Source organism: Antrostomus carolinensis, unplaced genomic scaffold (genome assembly GCF_000700745.2).
Source record: "Antrostomus carolinensis isolate BGI_N321 unplaced genomic scaffold, ASM70074v2 scaffold2189, whole genome shotgun sequence".
NCBI classification, from domain to species: Eukaryota; Metazoa; Chordata; class Aves; order Caprimulgiformes; family Caprimulgidae; genus Antrostomus; species Antrostomus carolinensis.
In genome coordinates, this window is record NW_010336220.1 from 1 (window position 1) to 24254 (window position 24254).

The 24254-nt window shown below is 35.3% G+C and overlaps 1 protein-coding gene across 1 annotated transcript in view; it reads right to left on the reverse strand.

The window, feature by feature from the left end:
* Window positions 1-25: 25 nt before the first annotated feature.
* SMCHD1 (structural maintenance of chromosomes flexible hinge domain containing 1) overlaps window positions 26-24254 on the reverse strand; it is a gene marked incomplete at both ends in the record, with an annotated part of 40487 nt that continues 16258 nt past the window's right edge. Inside the window, 15 exons of the mRNA XM_010174749.1 lie at window positions 26-149; window positions 326-452; window positions 3825-3974; window positions 5081-5212; window positions 5627-5714; window positions 8501-8562; window positions 8936-9051; window positions 12119-12276; window positions 13786-13865; window positions 17331-17456; window positions 18716-18883; window positions 19596-19714; window positions 20860-20948; window positions 22912-23060; window positions 23742-23969. Of these exons, the coding sequence (XP_010173051.1) occupies window positions 26-149; window positions 326-452; window positions 3825-3974; window positions 5081-5212; window positions 5627-5714; window positions 8501-8562; window positions 8936-9051; window positions 12119-12276; window positions 13786-13865; window positions 17331-17456; window positions 18716-18883; window positions 19596-19714; window positions 20860-20948; window positions 22912-23060; window positions 23742-23969 (1916 nt within the window). The remainder of the gene's footprint in view (window positions 150-325; window positions 453-3824; window positions 3975-5080; window positions 5213-5626; window positions 5715-8500; window positions 8563-8935; window positions 9052-12118; window positions 12277-13785; window positions 13866-17330; window positions 17457-18715; window positions 18884-19595; window positions 19715-20859; window positions 20949-22911; window positions 23061-23741; window positions 23970-24254) is intronic.

The following is a 24254-nucleotide window of genomic DNA, read 5'->3' on the forward strand; positions in this document are numbered from 1 at the left end:
AATATATATATATATTTGATTGAACTTACATTTCATTTCAGTTACAAGCTGATTAGTGGTATCAAACCAATTTCTGTAAACACCTATGGACTGAGATAATTGGTCTCTCTCCCTTGTAAGTGTTGCCATCTGTTGCTGCTTCTTGAAATCTACAGAAATAAATATATACACTTTTAGAAGAAAATACAGTAACATACTTAGTTGGTTTAAACATTTAAACATCACCAAAAATCTACTAAGCTATTGCAGAGTTCTGAAGAAGTAATGGACCTACAAATAGTTGGTTTTAAGGAAAAGCAAGCATTTTAGAGTAACTGAAACGTACCGTTGTAAAACATAAATGACAGACGGTATGGTTCCAAAGGTTTTTTCAAAGCTGGCAGATCTGGCTCAAATACAAGAATATATTCAGTGCTATCTCTTCCAGGACTGTTTTCAGCCAGCACTAGATTCTAATAAAATAAACATACAGAAGTTTATATTCACACTTGAAGTAACACACAAAATAAAATGAACATTCTTCAAATACTAAATCTTATAAATTACCTAATTCATTATGTTTATACAATATTACCACAGTTTTAAGTATTGGCTTGAAAATGCCTTTTATACATAATAGAGAAGTAAAATACAAACATTTAGTAGTAACTATTTTATTATCTAAGAATTAAGATTGTCATTTTACCTGTTTAAAGAGGCATACTGTTTTTGGCTATATATTTTACTTAAGAGATATATGCTCATAAAAAATATTCTCTGCACTGTCCCATAAGCAAGATTTCCTTGGATGTACTTCATTCAGAATGTGAATAAATGCAAAATGGAACTCTAAAAATAAAGACCCAATGCATAAACACAGAGAAGGAAAAACAAACTATTCCCAGTGCTGAGTTAAAGTTACTGCTGTTACCATGGAAGTAGACAGCAGGTCCCAAATGAATCAACAATATATATCCAAATACTACCACGAACATCCCATTTCTTATCAATTTCTTATTGAAAGGACAAATGAAATCCTTCGCCTTTCTTTACAAACACAGGAAATATTATAAAACCATAAAGAATGGTAAACAGAAATAAAATTAGTATACGTAACATTTAAAGGTGCTGTTACTTTGGGAAAGATATCATGCATAAAATGAATAATGCTGATAATAAAACTCATACTGTTTCCACCTTTAACATGTAGAAATTGCTACTCAACTGGCCAAATCAAGAGAGAGATGGTTGCAGCCTAAAAGAAGAGATAGATATATAACCTTCAAAGATAGTCTTCATGGCTTTCAAAAATATTGCAGCTACATATTTAATCAGGCGAAGTCTGTAGTGGAAATCTCTTTTCCCTAGATAATGTATAGTAATAAAAATCTAAACATTTTGCTTCCTTAAACAAGTTTAGTATTCCTGAACCTCACTGTAAGGGTAAACATGTCAGATTATCAGCTTCATTACACCGGTGCTAATTGCACACAATTGTACTTATAAACAAGATGGAACAATTTCAAGACACTTCAAAAACCACTAGTGTGTCCCCTTCCCATAGTCATAGGAAAAGTAAATTGCACCACAACCAATAAATCCTTTCCAAACGAGAACTCAGTATACACTACACAACTGAAAACTGCTTGAAGAGGGGAGGAGATATGGGATTCACTGAAACTGAATTACTCCTGACAGAAGACGAGCGAGCACAAGTTACTGTCAAAAGGAGTAGGATCTCATCAGATCACAGTAATGAGAAAGCAGAAGAACACAACTCACCCAGCCCTCCAAAAAAACAGGAATATATAAGTAGAAAGAAAAAATCCCAAACAAGCCAAACAAAAAACCCCCAAAACATCCCTCCTGCCTCCATTACACAGGTTGTTAGCTTAGTCTCTGAAGCGAGACTCATGATAGCTCAACAGCAGGTTACTAGGAACCTGCTGTTGAAGATTAAAAAATTGTTATTTCTGCATCAGTGAGTAGTCTGAGAAATTACCCAGTAATTTTATCTGAACTGTTAGTGTCTACCCTATGGGGTTATTATTCCTCTCAACAGTATGAAGTTTTAAACATTGTTCAAATTTCTACCACAGGTGTAAATGCAAGATTTGCAGAGAAAAGCAATATTTTATTAGGTTAGTGGTTATAGCTGACCCCTTACTTACACTTTTGCATTTTTTCCCCACCCCATCTGCCTGAGATTAATTAATTAGTTACTCCTGAAAAATGGTTGTGGAACAAGAGAAACTCAGAGTGCACCATAAATCAATTAGTATATTAATTTTATTTGATACCTTTATTCAGTCCATGCATTTTATTTTTCTAGCTTGTTTTTCACATATATATTTTGTCACTTTTCCTTATGGATCAGAGCAGGCCAGAGGATGACAGATTGTTCAGTGAAAAATTTTTGCTCATGTGAACTAGGTGTTTCTGCCCTTGATTGTTATCGACAGAGAATTATTTATGCTGTGTCATTAAGTTTCATCTATGTAGTTCCATAGAAGCAGTTGATGTACTGAATATAATATATTATGAAGAAGTTTGTATGAAGGATCTGTGGATTTCAGTGATGCTATTGGGGTTTTATTATGGGCATTTCCAAGATGCACTGGGAGATGTGTCTGTTGCTAAGGCACGCACTAATGCTGGTCTGCTGGGAAGCTGCTTTCAGTGAACGAGCTAGAAAAGGTGTCTAAGGAAGTTTCTTTGAAAAGTTGGATACTCCTCCAATACACCTTCTAACTGTTAGAAGATTTCCATAGACTTCAGGCTATTAAAACATGTGACAAGCAGAACCACCAAATGAAGCAGAGGTGTACTTTTGCTCTGCAATTCTTAGATGATACTTCAGCAACTTAAAAAAAAAATAAAAAAAATAATACTAAAAAAATATATATATACACACCTATTTCACCACATGAATATTCCTATTGACTGAAGTTCTCTGTAGGCTTTTAAGAGAGATATTGTGACCATTACACTCAGAACAAATGTGCAGCTCTACACTTGGTTGGGGTTTTTTTTGTGTTTTGAAAAGTTTATGGTTTTGTGCATGTGCACGTTTTAACTTGTGTCTTTTATATTATACTGTGTAACAACGGTTACAAATGGAACTCATAGATTTTAAAAATTAATTCTGTATTTGTTACTGAAAAAGTGACATGACTACAATATGCAGTACTTTCAGAGGTATGATGATGCTACAGCCAGAGATTCAAACTGAAATAAGGAAAGCATTTTTAACAGTCAAGGGCACTAATGACTGAAATAAAGAATAAAGAGAAGTGGTAGTTTTATCTTTACTTCTTCAAATGAGGATACGATGCCTTTCAGCAAAGTATATATAAGCCTAGTTAGCTTGATAAAATGTAAATAGAAACTGGTAAAATTTAATTACATATATATGAAGAGGGATGACTAAATGATCTAAAGATATTATAACCAGATAGCATTATAAATAAAAATGTAAAATATTGCTAATATTAATAGTTTAACTACAAATTGGTGAAGTGTTATTTATATGTGAAATTCAAACAAGGAAAAGACTTATCCTAGATCCCCCTGTACATCCCAATCCCTAACTGAATGTACGTTTAAACCTGCCTCACTTGGCAAGGATAAACAGTTTAAAGAATGTCCTTCCTTCAGGTTTTCTGAAAAATCAGCTATCAGACAGAGAAGAAATAATTTATCTACTTATCTTTAAGGGAAGGCTACAATATTTGCCAACTCTCCACAAAACACAATGAGGTGCAAAATCAACTTTGAAACTGTAGTAAAACAGGTCTTATTAGATCCATTGCTCATGGAGCTAACTGTGTATCAGTCACGCTTACAATTTTTGCTGATCCTCTGTCAAATGGAAACTCAGTTGTACTGACTTTCCCCTGAAACTGTGGGATCTCTATATCATCTTCACTGGGGCTCTTAATTTTTGCTATTATTCTGCCAACTAGATCAATTCCAGTGCGGTTGTTGTATTCATCCTGTAAGTAAAAAAGACAAAAAAGTTAGTTTGGAACACGAACTAAGTAATCCATTTATTTACTGCACTGGGTATATAAGGGGATGGCTTCTGTGAGGAGAGGCTGGGACTGCCCTGTGCCAGACACAGCTGGTTCCAGCCGGCTCCAACTGACCCATTGCAGGGCTCAGTCAAGGTGCTGGCTCCTCTGGGAAAATATATTTAAGAAAGGGCAAAAATGCACAGGCAGACGAGAAGGGGGGAAAAGAAAAAAAAGACCAAAAAAAAGGACCCCCCCAAAAAAAGACCAAAAAAGAGACAAACAGCAGAGGGAACATCAAGGTGAGAGAAGGTAGCTCCAGGCACCAGAGCAGTGATTTCCCTGCAGCCCATGAAGGGCCATGGTGGAGCAGATATCCACACCGCAGCCTGTGGAGGACCCCACGCTAGAGCAGGCGGGTATTTCCTCACGCTGGAGCAGTTCATGAAGGACTACAGCTCATGGAGGGACCCACACTAGAGCAGGGAAACTGTGAGGATGGAGTGGCATAGAGGAGCTGTTATGGACTGACCATGACCCCATCCTCCTGTGCTGCCGGGAGGAGGGTAGAGGGGAGCCTGGGAAAGGGCGGGGTGGAAGGTGTTGCTTTATTTTTTTTTTGTCTTTGTTTCTCACTACTCAAATCTATTTTAATTGTCGATAATTTAAATTAATTTTCCACAAGTTGAGTCCGTGTTGCCCATGGCGGTAACTGCTAAGTGAGCTCCCTGTATCCCTTTGAACGTTCAAAGTTCAGGAAAAAAAATCATGGAGAGAAGCATCTGCTGTATAGTATATATAAATGTTTTCCCAATAGAATCTCTTCTTGAAACATTTGTTTCCTGTGGCAACAAGAAACGAGTTTCAATTGAGATGCTTGAAAGAAAGGATTGCACATTTTAGTTTTGGTCATCTGTATGTAAATAAAATGAGATGCAGCTGTCATATACTGGAAATCACTGATTTACATCTTTTTGGTCAAGTTAATCTGCAAAGAGATAGCAGCAATGCTTTACAGCAAAATTCAACATATTTTTTGCAATCTTATATATTTCCCTGATTATGATTTTGTATTAAAATATAGTTACCATTACATGGAGGGATAAATCCTTGACCAGTGTACGGCTAGTAAGAGTTCGAACATTGGAAACTGCTGGAGTAGCTGGTAAAGAATCAGGTAACAAGCGTACAGGGTCATTAGGTACAACTTCAACTATAATCTAGCAGAAAAAGGAGGAAGAATAAAAATAAAACAAAATAAAATAAAGACTGATATAATTTACTACAATTCACCTGCACACATGGGTTGCTCAAAAAATACTGAAACAAATGCATGTGAAGTTTACTAACAATCTTGAAATAAAGTAGCATGACCATAAAAAAAATCAGTTCTATTAGGCTGCAAATTATGCAGCACTGTTATTTCATAAAATTTCTGCTTAGTCATAAAAGCTAATGAAAACATACTTTGATAATCAACAGTTTGAAATCAGCAACTATCAAAAATAAAAATACAATTTTTTGCAAAGCCTGCAAGTATTTGCATCCTGAATCTACAAAGTATCGTAACATTTCTCCCAGATGACTCTGTATTACATGTTCTTGGCTACATGTAATTAATTATAGATTCAAACCTGGTCACTGAGAAGCATATTTGTCTTATCCATTGCAAAGGTAAACTGGATACTGTAAGTGCCCACTCTCTCTGGAATCACTTTATCCCTAAGGAAATCAAAAACCAAGCAAAAACAGGTCAATATTCAAGTGACAAGTATGTAAGTATGCAAGCAATTCAAATTCTAAGTAGACCTCCAAACTAGTTAGAAAGTCCTGTTAAGGGATGGCGTGTATTAGCACTCGTCCATAATACTCCTCCTTCAGCAAGAATGCCATTAAAGTTTTTCAAGACTAGAGGTAAGATTGGAAGAGGCAAGTCTCCTCCAAGAGTTTTTCTCTACTAGCTGACAGGAAATTTGTTGCGGCCCTATTACTCAGAAATCTGCAAGTCTACCTCAATTCACCTCCCATTCAGTCAATTTTCATAAAGCTACTGAAACAGAGCATAGAGATCTTTAGATCTGCAACAACAACAACAAATTCTCTCCAAATTTAATCATTTGGTTTGAATTTACAAAAATCTGAGTAGCTAATTCCTTCTTTTATTCAAAAGGTGTACAAAGTTGGTTAACTTGGACCAGTGGCCAAGGTTGAGTATAGTGAGAGAGAAAAGAGTTTCCATTATAACTTACAGCATTCCAGAATGCAGACTACTGGCAAAGAACCTCTAACATCAAAATATGAAGGGAAGACAGACGCCTGTGCTTCTGCTGCTATAAACAGAACTCCACCTAGCAAAGAAGGCCACATAGCACCCAGAAGACCACTGCACTGTTTAATAAGGGATAGCAGTGACTTACGAATGCTTGGGACGCCAACAGTCTCTAACCAAGATTCAGACATTAATCTGAGAGGATGACTTGTGGTGCTCTGGAACTGATTAATGAGATCTTCGTTTTCAACATACAGCATTTTATGTTTTGTCAATAACATTAAGCAATTTGTTTCCTCTTATTTTTGTTTGGGAAGAAGATGCAAGATTCCCTGGAATGCTTCACTTGAAAAAAACAAAATCCCAAAGCTTTACCTGTTTCTAGAATGGGTCTTGACTTTTCCTTTTTGTATGTGATATGCAGAAGGAACAATTCTACCTTCTTTTGTGCATTTTATCTAGGTTAAGACTAAAAGTAGCATCTGTTTTGTCAGGATGCATTAAAAAACTGAGTTGTAAATCATCTGCTAAGGATCTCATGGGTGAACACCATCTAACCAGACATATGCTTTAGAAAAAGAAGAAATTGCACAATTGTTATGAAAGTTGTAAGACTGCATAATAGCATCCCTGTTACTGATTGGCATTAAGTAGATGAAAACCAGTTGTGACTGTGCCAAGGACAGGAAAACTTGAGAGAAACCAGGTGGTAGACAGTGATGCCACAGACACTATCAGCAATGAGCAATATGTACTTTCCTACAACGGCTGCTAATGTGTAGTCTCTACTGCCTTTTCAATTTTTCAAACAGGTTGGGACATTTGTGGGCAACTAGTAAACTACAGGTACCAATGTCAAGATTTTAATAATTCCATACTCAACTCTATATAGGTTATTTTATATTACACTGACCACCACTGTGCTTTTCACAGGAGAACATTTCTTAGCATGACTACACATTGGCACATTGATTCTAGTTTTCTTTTTTTCTGGAGGTACAAATACATGGTGCAGAGTGCCTTGTTTTGATAATGCTTTAGGGAGTTCTTATGTTTTAACTACACCTATAACTAAGAATTTCTCAGAATGACCAAGGCCACAGAAGCACACCTCATACTTAGTGCAAGTTTGCGGTGATCCTTGGTTTCTGGAGAAGCTCATTCCATAACCTTGCACTAGCCACAATGGGGTCTGCTCTGTTAAAAGCAAAACTGCACTCCTATTTTGCTATAGCTGCCAAATTCAGTCTTAGGCGGCTTTGGAACCTCCAGTGTCTTCAAGGGAAAGACAGATCTAGGTCACGATGCAAAAAGGCATGCCTAAATAGCTTTTTGAATGAGATGTAATCTCTTAAATGAAAAAGACTTAATGCATACATAAATTATGTTGCTGTAAACCATCAGAGAAGGTAAAAAGACTGAATAAACAAAGGTCATACCAACTGCCCTCCCAGATGGGATAGTTTCTTGGCTGAATATTAGAGGGAATTACAGATGGAGGTACATCTATATTGCATATCAAGCTGGGTCAGAACCCTGGATTTGAGCCTCACGTCTCCAGAGAAAAAAGGGGTGAAGACTTAATGCTACATCAAGGTCTTCAAAGCACATAGATCCCCAAGGATTACAAAGTGGATGCCTGGCTTCCTGAACTCTACTACCACATCTGTTTAACTGATCCCACAGCATGCCTGCCACGAATAGATGTAGAAAGAATATGGCAGTGATGCACCAGCTTATGATGAGCTCTAATTCTGCTGCCTGTCATCTAAGACACCATCTCTGAAAAAGTAACCCAAGGAAAGACCAATAAACTGACACTGCCGAGGTCATGGCTCAGGATTAACGCACAGCTACAGAAGGTATTAAATCAGAGATAGGACCACTTTGTCCAGCCTGCAATTCTATGGCAGTTGAATGTAACATTGAGAAGAATTAAAGAATATTACTAGACAAGCGATAAACAGATGATGTAGTCCCTTCAGGGCTAGCATTTCTCATCATGTATTATAATATATTAAGACTCTTTTCTTCTTGTCAGATTAAACAAATGCCAAATGTATCTAGGGAAGAATTCAATCCTCTTGTTCACTGCATCTTGTTGCTATCTTTTATCTATTATCATACTAATTCTATAACAGATTGTTACTATCAAAGACTAAAACTCTTGTTTCTATTTCAAACTATGCATTTTGTACAGTAAATTGCATCAGTAACTATGAAACGAATGCTGTTATACCTGAAGTAGAAGAAGCCATCTTCCTTGTCATCCTTCACTTTACTACAGCTAAATGTTGTAACCTGAAAAGGTGCAAAAAATTTTAATGTAATATACTGAAAGTTGAAGTACCTTACTTGTAATGTGCTATCAAGTCTTAATGATAGCATACAGTAATTCAATGAGATCACCTATATTTTAGACACTAGTTTCATATTCTTGATTCTCAGAGTTTTAGCGTTTTTGTCCTTACTATAGTTTGGACATTTGAACAGTCTGAAACTTGAAACAGGACAGATATTGATAAACAAATATGATTGGTATGTAATACTTGTTTTTTAAAATCTATAACAGCATATTGATCTAAGTTAAATGAAGGAAAGTTTCTAATACAAATATGTTTGTCCTATGCTGGCATTTTGATACCTATTTTGAAAATCCATTTTGATGACTTACTTCAACTGGTATCCTAGTTCCACTGCTCTGTGCTTCCCACATTTTCATAGATATCCGTGCTGGATTAATATTTTTAATAATGTTGTCATCTTCAGAAAGAACACTAACCATAAAATCTGTAGAATGAAATAAAACATTTTTTCAATATTATTTTATTGAGAATTAAGAAGAGCAAATTCCATGAGTTTCCGTGTCTCCCTCATACCTAGAGGGGAAACACACAAAACACGCATTCCAAGCAGAACCCAAACAACAAAAAATTTAAAACCAGATATGGAAAACCTTCTTTTCCTAGCCCTCTAATTAGAATAGGTAACAATCCTTATAAAAAAAAAAAACCAAAAACAAAGCACCTACTTTATCAAATGACTACTTTAAAAAATCCCCCTCAAATTTCAAGTCTGCCTTTCCCAGATTATCATTCATATCAAAATAGCAAGCCAGTTTCTTCTTGCTCTCAGGAAAGAACAATCATTAGCTAGTTAAGTAGCTGATTCCTTAAGAACAGAAAATCCAGATCTCCCTCTTCCTTCACAAGTGCTTTAGCCATTGAATTAGTGGATAGAAAGGGGCAGTAGTTGTCAAGAGACTGTACCAACACCACTACCATTTTCCCCATCTATTAGCCACACTGTAATAAAAAGGACTCAGGTTATGAATCTGAAGCAAAGTTTGGCTACTTCTTACACACTAATATCACATACTTTAATCTGTTTAGATTTAAATCTGTTATAAGTAGGACATAAGGACACGTTTCATTCCTCCATTTGTTGTTGACTGGTTCTGCAGTCAAAATAATTGCCATTTTCTATAATGATCTGAAAAACTGAGCTTCCTATATACTCGACAAAGTTTAGTGGTCTGAAGGAAATGGAATCCAAACCAGAATAAAGCTACCCTTCTTCCAGTTGCAAATGTGAACTAAGCATTTTGACACTATGGTTACAGGTGGAATTCATACATATTTTCATGCAATTACATGTTGAAGCTGCACTGCTCATGTAGAACTGAATTTTGCACTTTAAGGAAGGACTGTGGTTTAATGCATATGAAAAATTCAGACATGCATTCCTCCAAGATTACAGTGGCTGCCCTCAGGTGTACCTGAGTTTACTAGTTAATCCAATAATTAGCATGTTACTTAAATATGAGGCTGTTAATAAGGAATTTAATATGTAATTTTTTATCAAAATTCAATGTCATATAGACTATGCTATTTCCTGAAGAAGCTGTTTAATTCTCTTCTTCTTTCAAAACCTGGTTGATTTACACTACATATTTCCTTTGAAAAAGGAAGGAGGGGTGGAGCTAGATCACAGAATCACAGAATGTCAGGGATTGGAAGGGACCTCGAAAGATCATCTAGTCCAATCCCCCTGCCGGAGCAGGAACCTAAATGAGATCACACAGGAAGGTGTCCAGGCGGGTTTTGAATGTCTCCAGAGAAGGAGACTCCACAACCTCCCTGGGCAGCCTGTTCCAGTTCTCTGTCACCCTCACTGTAAAGAAGTTTCTTCTGAAGTTTAAGTGGAACCTCCTGTGTTCCAGCTTACAATGATGGTCATTTTTAGATGATCTTTAAAGGTTCCTTCCAATCCAAATCACTCTGTGACTCTACAGTATGCTTCCTCTAGGCAAAAGTAAAACACCTTGTGAATTCAGTCAAGTTCATAACACTGTATGGAGTATCTTAAAGAATAAAAAACTTCTTCCATAAAAATGTTGGCTCATCAAGTTATGACAGTATAATTATTATATCTGAATATGAACATTCTTTGGTCAAAAAATAAGCTCCCATACCACAGACCTCATATTTGTAGAAGGTATTCTGCTTCTCAACTCCTAGTACTACAGATAAATCCTTTTTATTCTAAATTCTGAATAGACATTGCAGGTATTTCATACAGGCTTGGGATACAACAAATAGATTTGTATGAAGCAGATTTTCTGATTTTTTTTTTGTCACCTTTGAGAGATTTTTGTCATCTGGGAATCTGGAAGTATTTACAGAGGAGTACAGAGAACAGATGGAAAAAATTCAGATGCATGTGCTGAAATCACATTGTGAAACAGCAACAGAACTGAAAACTGGAGGTGTTTAAGGCTGGGCTGGATGAGGCTTTGAGCAACCTGGTCTAGTGGAAGGTGTCCCTGCTGATGGCAGGGGGGTTGGAACTAGATGATCTTTAAGGTCCCTTCCAACCCAAACCATTCTATGATTCTTTGATAAGTATTTTTTTGTCTTCCTTAATATGGTATTATATTTAAAGTGACAGACTGTGCCCATTTTCTTTATTTAGACAGGACTTCAGCTTTCTGAAGAGTAACTTTGTACCATGGTTTCACAATGTAAATTATGTTACTGCAAATTAAACAGGAAAATTTTCTGGAGAGTAAATTTGCATACTTCACTAGCAAAGTCAAGAACTGTAACTCCCATTGTTATCATAAAGATTACTTACTTCCTGGATTAATGCAATTAGTTCATAGAGGTCTCTTACTCATGCCAGAGTTTCCTTATAGGAAAATCAAAGGTTTCAAATTCTGTTTTGCTTTTAGCATGGTCATACCTTGCTCTTCTTTATCTGTTTTCCTTATTATGAATACTACTTAGATAATAAAAGCATGAGACAGGTTTTTTTTCTTTTATGACTCAGCAGCCTTAGTTAGAAAGCAAAGATCATTCTTTCATCAGAGAATAGAGCAAGAGAGAAGAACACTTTGTACTGTCCCTGGCATACTTCTGATCACTTCTTGGTTCCTCTTGGCTCACAGTTGGCCTAAAATTTCATAGCTACCTCCTTTGTTAGATTCCATAGAAAATGAGACAAGGGAAAACCTGCATGAAACAATTCAGATCATCTTTTGGGAAGAGCAAAAACTGAAATACGGTATTTCACTATGGACAGAGAAGAGATTCTGTAGTTTTATCACTTATACACAGATAAAGCCAGTAATTTGGAACAAATAAGAGGTCTTTTGAAATGCTTTCCAAAAATTATGTACATATCTTTTCTTTCCGAGTGTTACAAAGGCATCTCAGATACGGCTGTTACAAAGAACCAAGGTGATACAGACCAAAAAAGTAAGAAAATACACCAGAAGAATAATTAAAATAGCTTTTCATAGGTTTAAAAAGCTCTTTAGTGCTTGGTGATTTCACCAAAGAACTCTTATACTTACCAGGGAAGGTACCTCCTGCTGGAAAAGAAGTATTTTTGTCAAATTTAACATTCAAGCAGACAGGTTTCTCAGGGTCAGGCAGGACATTTAATGTGATTATAGGACAATCTAATGTGGTCTTGTTGTATAAGGATTTAAGCTGTAAAGTGTGCTCTCCCCTGTAATATATAGAAATCATAAAAACTGTTACGAAATATCTCTCCTGAAAAGACAATTTTCAATGGACTTCAAATTTGAATCATGTACATGAAAGCATAATAAAAAAGTATCTCAAAATTATCAGCAGCAAAAGGAAGAAAAAAATGAAAGTGTTAATGCAAACTAAGAACAGTAAAAGAATAAGTTTAAGATATTATCTTATTAAATTTAATTTTGCTTTAATATTTCATTAGCTTGATCATGTTTCATTGCCTGTCTGTAAGAGTCCAGCAACTACAGCTTTAAGTTTCAGAAAACAAGGTGGAAAGCAAGCACCACTAACTAAAATGCAGTATGAGGAGCATTCTGCTTTGACAGTTTCAAAACAAACAGTGACTCTGCCCACAACTCACATCTAGCGAAGTGCACTGCAAGTATACAATGACCTCGTTGCTATAGATTAACTCTTTTTTATTTTTTACAGTATTAAAAACTTTTAATTTAAGTTTTTGAACAGAACTGGGAATATGGTATTTAACCACATAGAGACTGTACTACTCTCCAGTCAGTTTTGATTATGCTATAAATAGTAAAAATGTTACCACTAAGCATACCTGTTTCTAACCTCCAGTAACATATTGAAAACTAATATTCATCACCATTCTACCAAGATGCAGGCATTACAAGTACACTGAGCACCATCAATAGCATTTAAAATAGATTTTCTTCCAAATGCAAAATAATATTATGGGTCAAATCCTGTAGATACGAATGCAAAAATATCAACTGCCATGAAATACTTATGAAGTTTAAGAGCAAGCACTTATTGCTAGCTTCTAAGCTACCTACAGCCAACCTAATCTTGCAAGAAAAGCTCAGGGATACAGGGAGTGGGTAGCAGAACTGTGAAAGTGAGGATACAGAAATAATGAATTTGAAAAGACAGATGGGACGTGTGACTGTAAGAGGTGACTGACATGAAGAAGCAGGAGCCACAGGACACACATCTGCATGAAATGAAACTTCATTAATTCTACTGCAAATAAGAAAAAAATAAACATATATATTTAAAATTATTTTGGACACTTTACCTAATTCTTTAAAACAATGGATAGCACCCAGAGGAAGTAAGGTTTCAACACTCCTAAAATCTGTTCCTACTTTGAAAGCATAGCGTCTGGATCTGGTCACCCAAAGGTTGTACATTTCAAATATTTTAAGTGGTTTATGGTTACAGGTTGACAATTTCAAGCTGTGTTTTACTATGACCAGAAAAAACAGGATTCAGAAAATTAGAGCAGCAGCTTCTCAGAAGACCAAAAGAAGCAGCTATTGAATTTTATTTAGTTAAGCACTTAATTTCTTAAAGCTTACTATGTGGCCTTCCACCGGCATATAAGTAACGCACGTTTGACCTTAGCTCTAGATTAATTCTTGGTAGGTACTTTATGAAATGCGCAGCTTTAATACATCAAGCAAACGGCATTTCAGAATTCAATTTTTTTTTCCATATAGTTTTCACTACTTACCTAGGTGCATGAATACTAACAACTCCCAGGTTAGCCCTACCATTTTCATCTGTTTTATGTTGCTGGTTTGAAGGAACAATCTGTCAAAAAAAAAATTTTTATTCTTTCAATGACACAACAGTAGTAACAAGTCTTAGAATAAAATGTATATCTCTGCTTGCCTACTGTCTATCCATTTGAGCAACAGCTTCTTTGTATTTTTGCACTCTAATTTAGGGAAAGATACACTGTTATGAATACAGTATTAAGAGGTTTCCGAATTTTCTCTGACAGTTTTTGAAGACAATCACTTTATCTGAACCAAGATACTTTCGACCATTAATACTTTCAAGTATTTTATTAATGTTATTTCTTTCAATGCTACTGATGCAATCATGTCATCCACAGAACACGTTAATCTGAGTATATTTTCAGATTCTAACACCTTCTACAAACTATCTATTCCTTTCTCCAGTCTGCACAGAGATTCCTGAGTAGTGAAAAGTAAAGAATCATACAACTGGAGTAAAAGTAACTAAAACATCTGTGTGTTTCTTCCCTTTCCCCCATTCTAGTCCCACTACCAAAAACATGATTGCTAGATAACCTAGAGAAAAGTGTTATGACAAGTGATGAAGTACAGTACTTTATTTATCAAAACTTACTGACAAACCAGAACTAATCTCTATACAGTAAGAAGTGTCATTTAATCAAATGCCAATAATTATAACTTCTTGTTAGTATTAAGGTAACAACACAAATGCCTTATACATCTCCTATTTACCTAGCGCATTAATTATGTATGATTCTAAGTCTTTTGAAGTCAATATAAATTCTACTGTTGACTTAAAGGAATTCTCACTGAATCCCATTGTTAGAAAAGAACTCCTCTCTAACTCACTGGTGTTCCCCAAAGTATTTCTTCTGTGCGCACCCTGTCTTTGCCACACTTACTTTCCTGACACTGAAAGTGAAGTCTTACGATTGGCAGTACCATCAAGTCATACTTGTCTGCATGCATTAAATATCAGAGAAGATATCAGTTCACTTTCCTCACTAAACGCAATTTTCAGAAATTAAGGACTCCAGTGTAGCAGACAGAGAATGTCTGTCCTCTCAGAGAAACAGGTGTGAATCTTTAAGAATACTAATACACTCTTAAAGTAAGCAGAAGCTATTTCTTCTGCAAATGTGCGTGCATGCTCTGTTAGCCTTACCTAAGAAAGATCTTGTCCAAGTATCAGAAGAACCTCAGATAGGAGCTTTAACATTTGGAGGACAACAAAGGAAGCCATGGATACATTCTGAGCACTTCTGTAATGAATTCCTCTCTAATGAGGGAAATCAACTTTTTCATTGATGATACAATGCCACAATGTGGTGTAAACGTTTGTTATTATCTGACTAGGGCTTGGCATTAAATTGATTTCTCTTTGCTACTTCAGCACAAATTTCAGGGGAGTGTCTACTGTTCACTTACACAAAAACAATGTTTTCATAATAATGAAGTGGGCAATCTTCTTCCAAAACTATTTTATTTCACAAATCTCATGTCAGTATGTTAAAAGAATGAAAATATATTAGCAAAAAAAAAAAAATTTGTGAAAGTAAATCCATAATGGATCAGCTATGGGAGCATGAATTTATCCTACCATGTCACTAGAAAAAGGCAACGGCAAAAAAAAAAAAAAAAAAAAAGTGTGCTTAATGGTTCCAATGGAAAGCAGCATTGTAAAGATATACTAAGAAATACTAATAAAATTGGTAGACATTTCAAACTCTTATGAAGAGTATATCCAACTCAATAAAATAAGCCTGTATTTGAAATTACTGTACATCACAGAATGGAAATTTTAATTTTTACAGAAACCAGTGCTTTGTGCATTTCCACTACTGAGCTCATGTTAAAGAGCTCAGAGTGTTTCTGTTCAGCCATACTCATTCAGTTTTGGACCTGTAAGATAGAGAATGAAGTATATGCAATGCATGCTGCAACTGCAGAACATCAGGCTTAGGAAACTTAGAGGCTGAGATGCACAATATAGAAAGACAGCTTATCTGAGCATGTCAGTTCCCAGAAGTTTCTAATTTCCTTTGGGAGACTCTGCAGACAACTATTTGAAGTGCCAAGGCAAGACAAAGAGGTTCTCCAAGATACTAATCAATACTGATCCAATGTGTGTTCAGCAAGCAGCAGTTAGTTGCTCTGCTAATGCAGAAAAGTAACTCTTAGAAAAACATACTGGTGTTAAGCTCTGGGAGAGCTCACTGTAATAAACACACTGTAACAAAGATCCACCCTGGCTTTCAGAACACTTTCTCCTGGACACATCTCACTTAGATAAAGAGCACGCAGACAGTCTAAGACGTACTGCTGGTCCTCCCTGGAGTAAGGCATAATATCTTAAAAGACACAGCATACCACCACAACATCTCTTTGATTAGGCCCCACAACCACACAGTGTTATTGTCAAGGTTGCATGTTCTCTCAAGAACAACGTAACTAGAAGCCCTGGGGAAACAAAAAAATCCCAAAATATGAGGCATGTTTCTATGGCAAGACATTCAAAAAAGCCAGAAGAAAAATGTTCAAGATATAAAGAAATTTCCTAAAAAAATAAAATAAAATAAATCAATAAAAATAAGTAATAGTAGCACAGTTAAATTGGGGGAGAGGTGAGGCTGTGGCACAGTTCTTGAGGGGTGAACAAAAGAAAGTTCTTGGCTGCTGTGTGTTCTGAGAGGACTGAGGGACACAAATGTATGGCAAGCAGGAACAGAAAGGGAACAAGACCAGCCCTGTATGAAAAAACGCCATATCCAGAGGTGGATGAATATCCTGTATTGATAACATACATATTCAATATAAAAGTCTCTGCATTGACAGTTAGGAATGTTTTACAGTTTGACTTCCACAAGAACCCAAATTTTAATGAATGGAGTATTGTCAAATCTTTCTTCATACAGAACAGGCAGACCATCTGACACTCATATCTCACTCACGGAAAGGAGAGTAACCACTAAAATTTGGGTTACATTTGCATCCTCGTTGTTTTAATTTTGTTTATACTGCCAGTGATTTTCACAGGGATAATCAAGTAGGGAGCAAACCCTGCTGACTAGCTTTACATACAGACCATAAGTCTTACATTCAGGAACCACAAAGAACCACCAGATAAAAATGATTCAGCTGCTACTTTGGATCATATCATAATCATCACTATTATTCAGTAAATTACCTCAGATTAAGTGAGGGATGGGGGATGCATGCAGAATTTGGAAAAAGGTTCTAAAAGATCCAGAAGGTATACTAATTGCACTTGGACACTATTACAGGGATTTTGTTATATTTTTGATTGTTACAATGAAAGGGAGCTGAGCAATCTGTCCTGTGAACTGTTTATATTACTTGTTAACATTACTATATTTGAGATGAATTATTCTTTTGTGTCCTCACAATATTTTATTCACTTTTCCAACAATGTATTGAAAATGAAGACGATTATGTAGACATAGCAATAAAAATTTGTGTTAAACAAAGTTCATATAGTACGGCCTATGCTTACCTTTAAGTTGTTACTCTTTGTAAGGCTGATTTTGACATTTGGTTCAGGACATGGATTTCCCCACTGATCACAGAGCTGAACAATAAGAGGCTTCTGCAATTCTCTACCATTAATCACTGTGACAGGCTACAAGAGATACAAATGCATTGTACTATTCTGTTCTAGGTATATCAGACATTCATGGCAGGTCAAGAATTCCCAGAGCAGTAGTGTCTGCCTTTTCCATACTATTTGTCTCCCATAACATCTAGATCATGACAGAATTGTAAAACTCCAGGAAGACATTTCTAGAGTTTTTTTTCTCCTGCCATTATAAAACACGTCACTTGAACTGAATAGCATGTGTTACTTGTGTTAATGTGACTAACAGGAAGGACATGCTTCTGAAGAGGCTTATCAAACAGTTTCCTTGTTGTAGGAAGAGAAAATAGCCTAAAATTTTTATCTTCTGATATACTTTGACAGCATTCTAGAGAGTAAAAAGAGTTATGATAGTTATGGTACTCCCCGAACCTTTTGTTTCACTTTTTTCTTCAGTACCTTCCTTCTCCATTTTCCCAACACGCCAATCTTTATTCCTGTTCTCTACTCAGAGATCCAATTTTCTTTTATCTGCTTATTTTGCTTTCTGCTGCAACTTCAGCAATATCATTTGAATAGACAAAGTAAACATTGAACAATTGGAAAAACAAACAAACAAAACAACACCCTAATAAATAAATGGATGGTACCAAAAATCTCCATCCTTTTAATTTGATAGAAGTACTGTACTCCCTTTCCCACTTTCTGACTGTAAACACTTGTAAACTTGAGTAAATTTGGGACTGCCTTCCTACATCCTAAACATCAAAAAAACCCAGTAACAGATAAAGAAGACATGAGCTGCCAACTATTACTACCATAAAGAACAGTATCTTTGGGAAACAGCAGTGGAAGATGAGTGTTGGGATCCAGTCCACAGTAAAATTGCTGCACCAAAGAAAAGAAAAATACATCATCTGTAGAAGGGCAAATGGGACAGAATAAACAGTTTAAGATACGATGAATACAGTGTTGTACACACACAGACAAGTTAGATTACTCCAAAATAACTTTATTTTTAAAAAACTAATGTAGTTAGCTATTTTGTGAAAAATGCTTCACATCTACAGTCCCATTTAAAACATGTCTATATAATTAGACAGTTTGCAAAATACTTGTTGTCCTCTATACAATAAAAAATGTCTCTAGAGCTGTCATATTCTCACAATTTTTAGAGGTATCGATACTAAGAAATCAGGGTTTTCAGCTTTGCATCTTGTGCTCCAAAAAGCTCAGGAAATAAAAGATCCACTGACTAGTGACTCTGTTGTTTTTTTTCCCCAAACCAAAACTGTTCAGCTTACCTTTTCTAAGTCTGGCCAATCCACAAACTGCAATTTAGCAGGGGATCCTGCAGTTAAATTTACTCTGAGAAAGTCAGAAAATTCACGCCAGGCGAAGCACAATTCTTTGCTTCCAAGTAAACAAGGTTTAAACCGAATACCTTTTACTCTCATTGTTAGAGTACTTTCCTATTGAGAAATAAGAAAAAGATTTTATCAAAAATAAATAAAGGGAATTATAATTTATTCATTTTTCAATATGGTATTTTAATATTTATACCTGCTAGACAGTATCTGCTGTTTATACTGTGAGACAGTGGACTAAAAATTAAACTACAATTTCTATCCCTTTTGTTAAATTTAAATGGACTTGCTGTGTAAGAAGTGATCAATTTCAAACTCTAGCATTTCTCAAGAACCTGCTTTTCAATGTATGAGTTATGTACAAATTAGTTATATCCAACATACTTTAAAAAGTATAGAACACATTTTAAATTAAACTATGGCAGACAATATAATTAGTCCATTCTACAAGGTTATTCAAAAGATCCTAAACTCAACTGTACCACTATAAACAAACAAAGAAGATTAAAAACAAGTTAGAAAAAAAGACACAAAACAATAGACTAGAAACAAAGCAAACCCAAGTCATGCATTAAGTGACCTGGCTCCCAGATTGTATAGCTGCAGCAGTGACAAGGTTTTTAAAAGATGCTGCTGTATTCCTTAGAACAGGATCACATTATTTTAATGCTTTGAGCCTCTATCTTCTCATAGCATACCAACTAGTGTTTAATTTGACTACCTTTCCACAGTTTTGGTTCAATTCTGTATGACAGAATTAAGACAATTCCCATGCAAAGACCACAGAGAAATAAACTACTTGACATCTTATAAATACCTGCCAAGTTATTTTCAAATTTGATTTATCAAGTCCAGGTCCAGAAACTCCTAGGGAATTTACACATGCAGATGTCACTGTCTGAACCTGATTTCCATACTGATCTGTAATCATTACATCTGTTAAAAAAAAAAAAATTATTACGATGAAAATTATTATTAAGGTAATTACCTCAGTAGCTGCTGTAATGAAACATTATACAACATAGGGAACATATATTTATACACAACATACATACAATATAGAGCAAATTTACATGAGTATCACTGAATCACAGAGTGGCTGAGATTGGAAGACACCTCTGGAGGTTGCATGGTCCAACTCCCCTGAGCAGGGCCACCCAGAGCCATTTGCCTGGGACCATGTCCAGATGGCTTTTGAGTATCTCCAAGGACGGAGACTCTGAAATCTCTCTCGACAACCTGTGCCAGTGCTCAGTCACCCTCACAATAAAGAATTGTTTTCTGATGTTCAGAGGGAACCTCCTGTGTTTCAGGTTGTGCCATTGCCTCTTGTCCTGTCACTAACCATCACTGGGAAAAGCCTGGCTCCATCTTCTCCACACCCCTTCTCTTCAGCTATTTATACACGATGACAAGATCCTCCCATCTTGTGGGTATCAAAAGTGTATTAACAAAATATATCTATATAGTCATATCACATATTTGTGTTTCCCACTTTTTTTTGAATGTAAGGATTATTTCTTGCTATAAGGTTAAAAGAAAAAAAAAATCTTAAAATTTATTTTCAACCTGTTAATTTATCCTATGTGCTTTTCTTCACTCACCCACAAGCTTTTAATGTCCCAAAATACTGTTAGAATTTTTAATTTCCTACTATGCCATGTAGCATCTGTGTACAGAAACCAAAGGGGAATGAGAAGACTGATCCCTAACATGCCTTCATCTCAGGTTAAAGTTAAACATAAAATGCTTCACTTCGAAGTCCATGCCTTTGAAACAGTATGAATGCTGTTGGGGCTTGCAGGATTTGAGAAATTAACAAACAATTTGAACTCAGTGTGATGAAGGTCCCAATGTACAAACTAAGAGACAAATTTCATCTGAGAGTAACTCCGGAATTGTAAAATAGCAATTAGAGAAGCCTGATCATCCTTTCATCAATGAGAATGTAAATCTGCTTTTTATATTAAAGTGGTTGAAGATAACTCACTGTTGATGATATCTGTATATATAACAGGTGAATAAACTGCAAAGAAAAATCATGTATCTTGAAAGAAATTGAAGAATATACAAATACTCACCAATTTCACTTTGTAGTTCTTCACCCAACTGCAGTGTGTTTGGTCCTTTTAATTTACACTTAATGTGTTTGGGGTCATCAGGAAGTGGTCTAAGTCAGTATATAAAAATTGACTTATAATCATTCTCATTAAGGTAATCACTCATAATAGCAGGCACAATAAAGCATACAGCAGTTATCACTCATTTCCAACTGGATGGTTTTTAAAATTATTTTATCCTTCCAAACATTTAGAGGATCAAGCCTTATACGCACACAGGTTACATAGTAGCTTTCACCTCAATCTTATCGGGGGAGCTTATCAGACACTGCTTAGATAACAAACCACTGCAATGCTATGGCATTTTACCTTGTCTTGTAAATAACTTGCCTACCAATATTTTACCACAGACCAGATTAGCTAGATAAAGCAGAATTCAGGTTTGGAGTATTTTAAATCTTGAAAAAAACATATCCTCAACACATCTAAGTCAAAGTAACATACAACTGTCTACCTAATAAAATACATCTATTACTGTAAAACCAATTATAGCATCAACAATAATCCTGATATTTACATACAAAGGTATCACAGTCTCCCTTGCTACTAAAATATTTGCGAACTTCTTAAGGACCCGATTACAACTAACAAAGCCTAAAATTTTTAGTGATACAGTTTTTCCTTAAAAACAAAACAAAAAAAAAAGCATATTACAAAAATTATGGAGAATATGAACAACCACAAAAAAAAAAGAAAAATCAGATTTCCGTTTCCTCTTTTGCTATGATAAAGCAGAAGTAATCAGCCTAAACTAAGCCTAACACTAGTCTCTTAAAAGTACTTTCTGGGGTGCTTTTAAACAATCTCAGCTTTTCTTTCCATTTACTTGTGTGGTAGTTTCAAGTGTGATAAGAGTGATTAAAAAACCAGCACAACTTGATGAAGGTTAATATATCTGATGGGTCTCCAAATATTTAAGAGTTATCTGACATCTGTAAGTTTTCTACAAGTTATCCAACACAATATTTTTTACTCCTTTTGTGTGTGCCAAGCTAAAAATTACATTGAGATCTTTAAAAATCCCCTTCGAATCACCTCCAGCTAATTTTTACAACTACAAGAGAACAACCCCTAAACAGAAGTTCCCTGATCTGAGACTGCTTTTCAAAGACAAGCAAAAATGTATTAAAAATATTCAAGAAATCAATCCACTGTTCATTTCAAGAAGAGAGTTATCGATTCAGTCTGCTTTTCTGTCCTTTTTAAAACAGAAAATACTACTCAACTAAAAATGTTTCTGTCTCTGATAGTGCTGCATCATGGAAAGCTTTTTAAAGGCATTAAGCTCCCAATATTTTAAACAATCTTAATGCTTGATAACTTTTTTTTTTCTACTGCAGATGTGTGAAATGTCTAATTGATGCAAATTTACCCCTGGAATCATTGTGAGTGAACTAGTTACTTATTTTTAACCTATTAAGAACACATGAAATTCACTCAAGTCATTTAGAATCACATTAATCTTAATAAACTTCATAAAGATACAGTACATAGGGCTAACTGCCTAGAGTCACCAAGATTGATAAACAGGCAGTTTTAAAGTTCAATTTACAGCCTGTCACTTTTGACTGAGATACCAAATGCAGGCATCTAGCATTTGGCTAGATAAATACTAACCTCAGCTTCAAAGTAATAACCTCTGTAAGGTTAACAACTAACTTCATAGTGGTATTTCTCTTTGGTAACCAGTGACCTGACTCTTCAGTAAAACTAGTTAATCTATAAGCTAATGTTTACTGGAAGTTTTCAAAGACAGTAATCTTCTTCAGTGTACGTATACTTACAAAAGTGATTATATGCCTGGACACAAACAGATCTTGTTGGAGTCTTTCACAGAGGTAATGTTTTTATCTGTGAACAATTTACACCCAACCAAACCTCCATTCCCCTGTTAATTTGCTAACTGCTTTTATTATTTCAGCTTCTGTAGAAAGATTTTTTTACCCCATAGTACAAATCTACAATTCTTTGTCAACAACATAATTAATAAAAAAGTATTTCAAATGAACAAACCTGACTGTGAATGCACTCTCCAAAGACACATGGTCATCAAGATAAGTAATTAGACAGTAACGTACATCTTTTACTGATGTTGGTACTTTTACATCAGGTAATAATCCCTGAACCAACTGTTCTTTGTTAATTCTAGGTGTCCAGTTAACCTAAAATAAAAATTTATTAATTAATTATTAAATTAATCAAAAGGTAAACTACTGATAACTAGCTACATAAGACATCTGTGGTCATTCTAAATATGCTGAAGTAACATACAGGCAACAGAAGCTTTCAATGGAAAGCCTGTGCATTTTCCAACAGTAATCAATGCTGTCTTCCCAAAACAAAACATGTATTAAGTTTCCCTCACTTATCTTGAGTTATGAAAAACCTCACCAAAAAAGTGTCACATATTTGGTGAAGCTCTACCTTTGTATTGGGCTCCATGTATGTACACATAGGGACAAGACAGTTGAGCAAATCTTCATGATGAAGGAACATGCCTATTCAAGGTTGATAAATGTTGGGAAAACCTCAGATCTGAAGAATCACAACTATGTCGGAATTGTCTTATTGTGTTTAGGAGAAGCACTGGAAATCACTAACCTGCTTTTCATAATACTACCCTGAAGCATTATTTAACATTTCATTACATGTCTTTATCCCATTAAGGATATAATTTTAATAAAATGATTTTAAAAAATATTATTAAGCAGAGAGTGAAGTTCCCATGTTTAATAATACAGTCTTGAGGAATATTATTTTGTAGTCTGATGTCTATGTATTTTGGAGAATCAGCATCGTATCTCTCCCCCATATTATGCTGCTGTTTACTCTGAAGTACTTGCCTTGATTTTTTCTGCCAAAGCTGGAGTTATGTTTATCTCCCTTTCTCCTTCATCATACATCTGAAATATAAGGTTGCGCATGACGTTGCCAGCAACCCACTTAATTTCATCCTGATGTTTAATTTGAATAGCTTTTTGTCCGTCCATACTTAAGATCTGTATTCTTGCAACATGACTGCTAGGAAGAAGTTTAATAATCTTTTCCACTGGTGGCACATCCTTACAACTCTATATATACGAGGGGGGGTGAAAAAGAGATATAATTAAGATATTAAATATACATACATGCATAAATGGCACTACTCTGAATTATCAGGTGTGATCAGGTGTCCAAACATGTCATCAGCTTGACTTGTCAAAGGTAAATCAAAAGAATATGCCAGAATACTTACAACTTTTAACAGGTACAAGAATTGATGCTAGATAGTTAGAAAATGTTTTCTAGTCCAAAAGTACTATGTTATATAATTTACAAATTACTTTTTAAGAATAATCATAAGTATTCTTTTATAT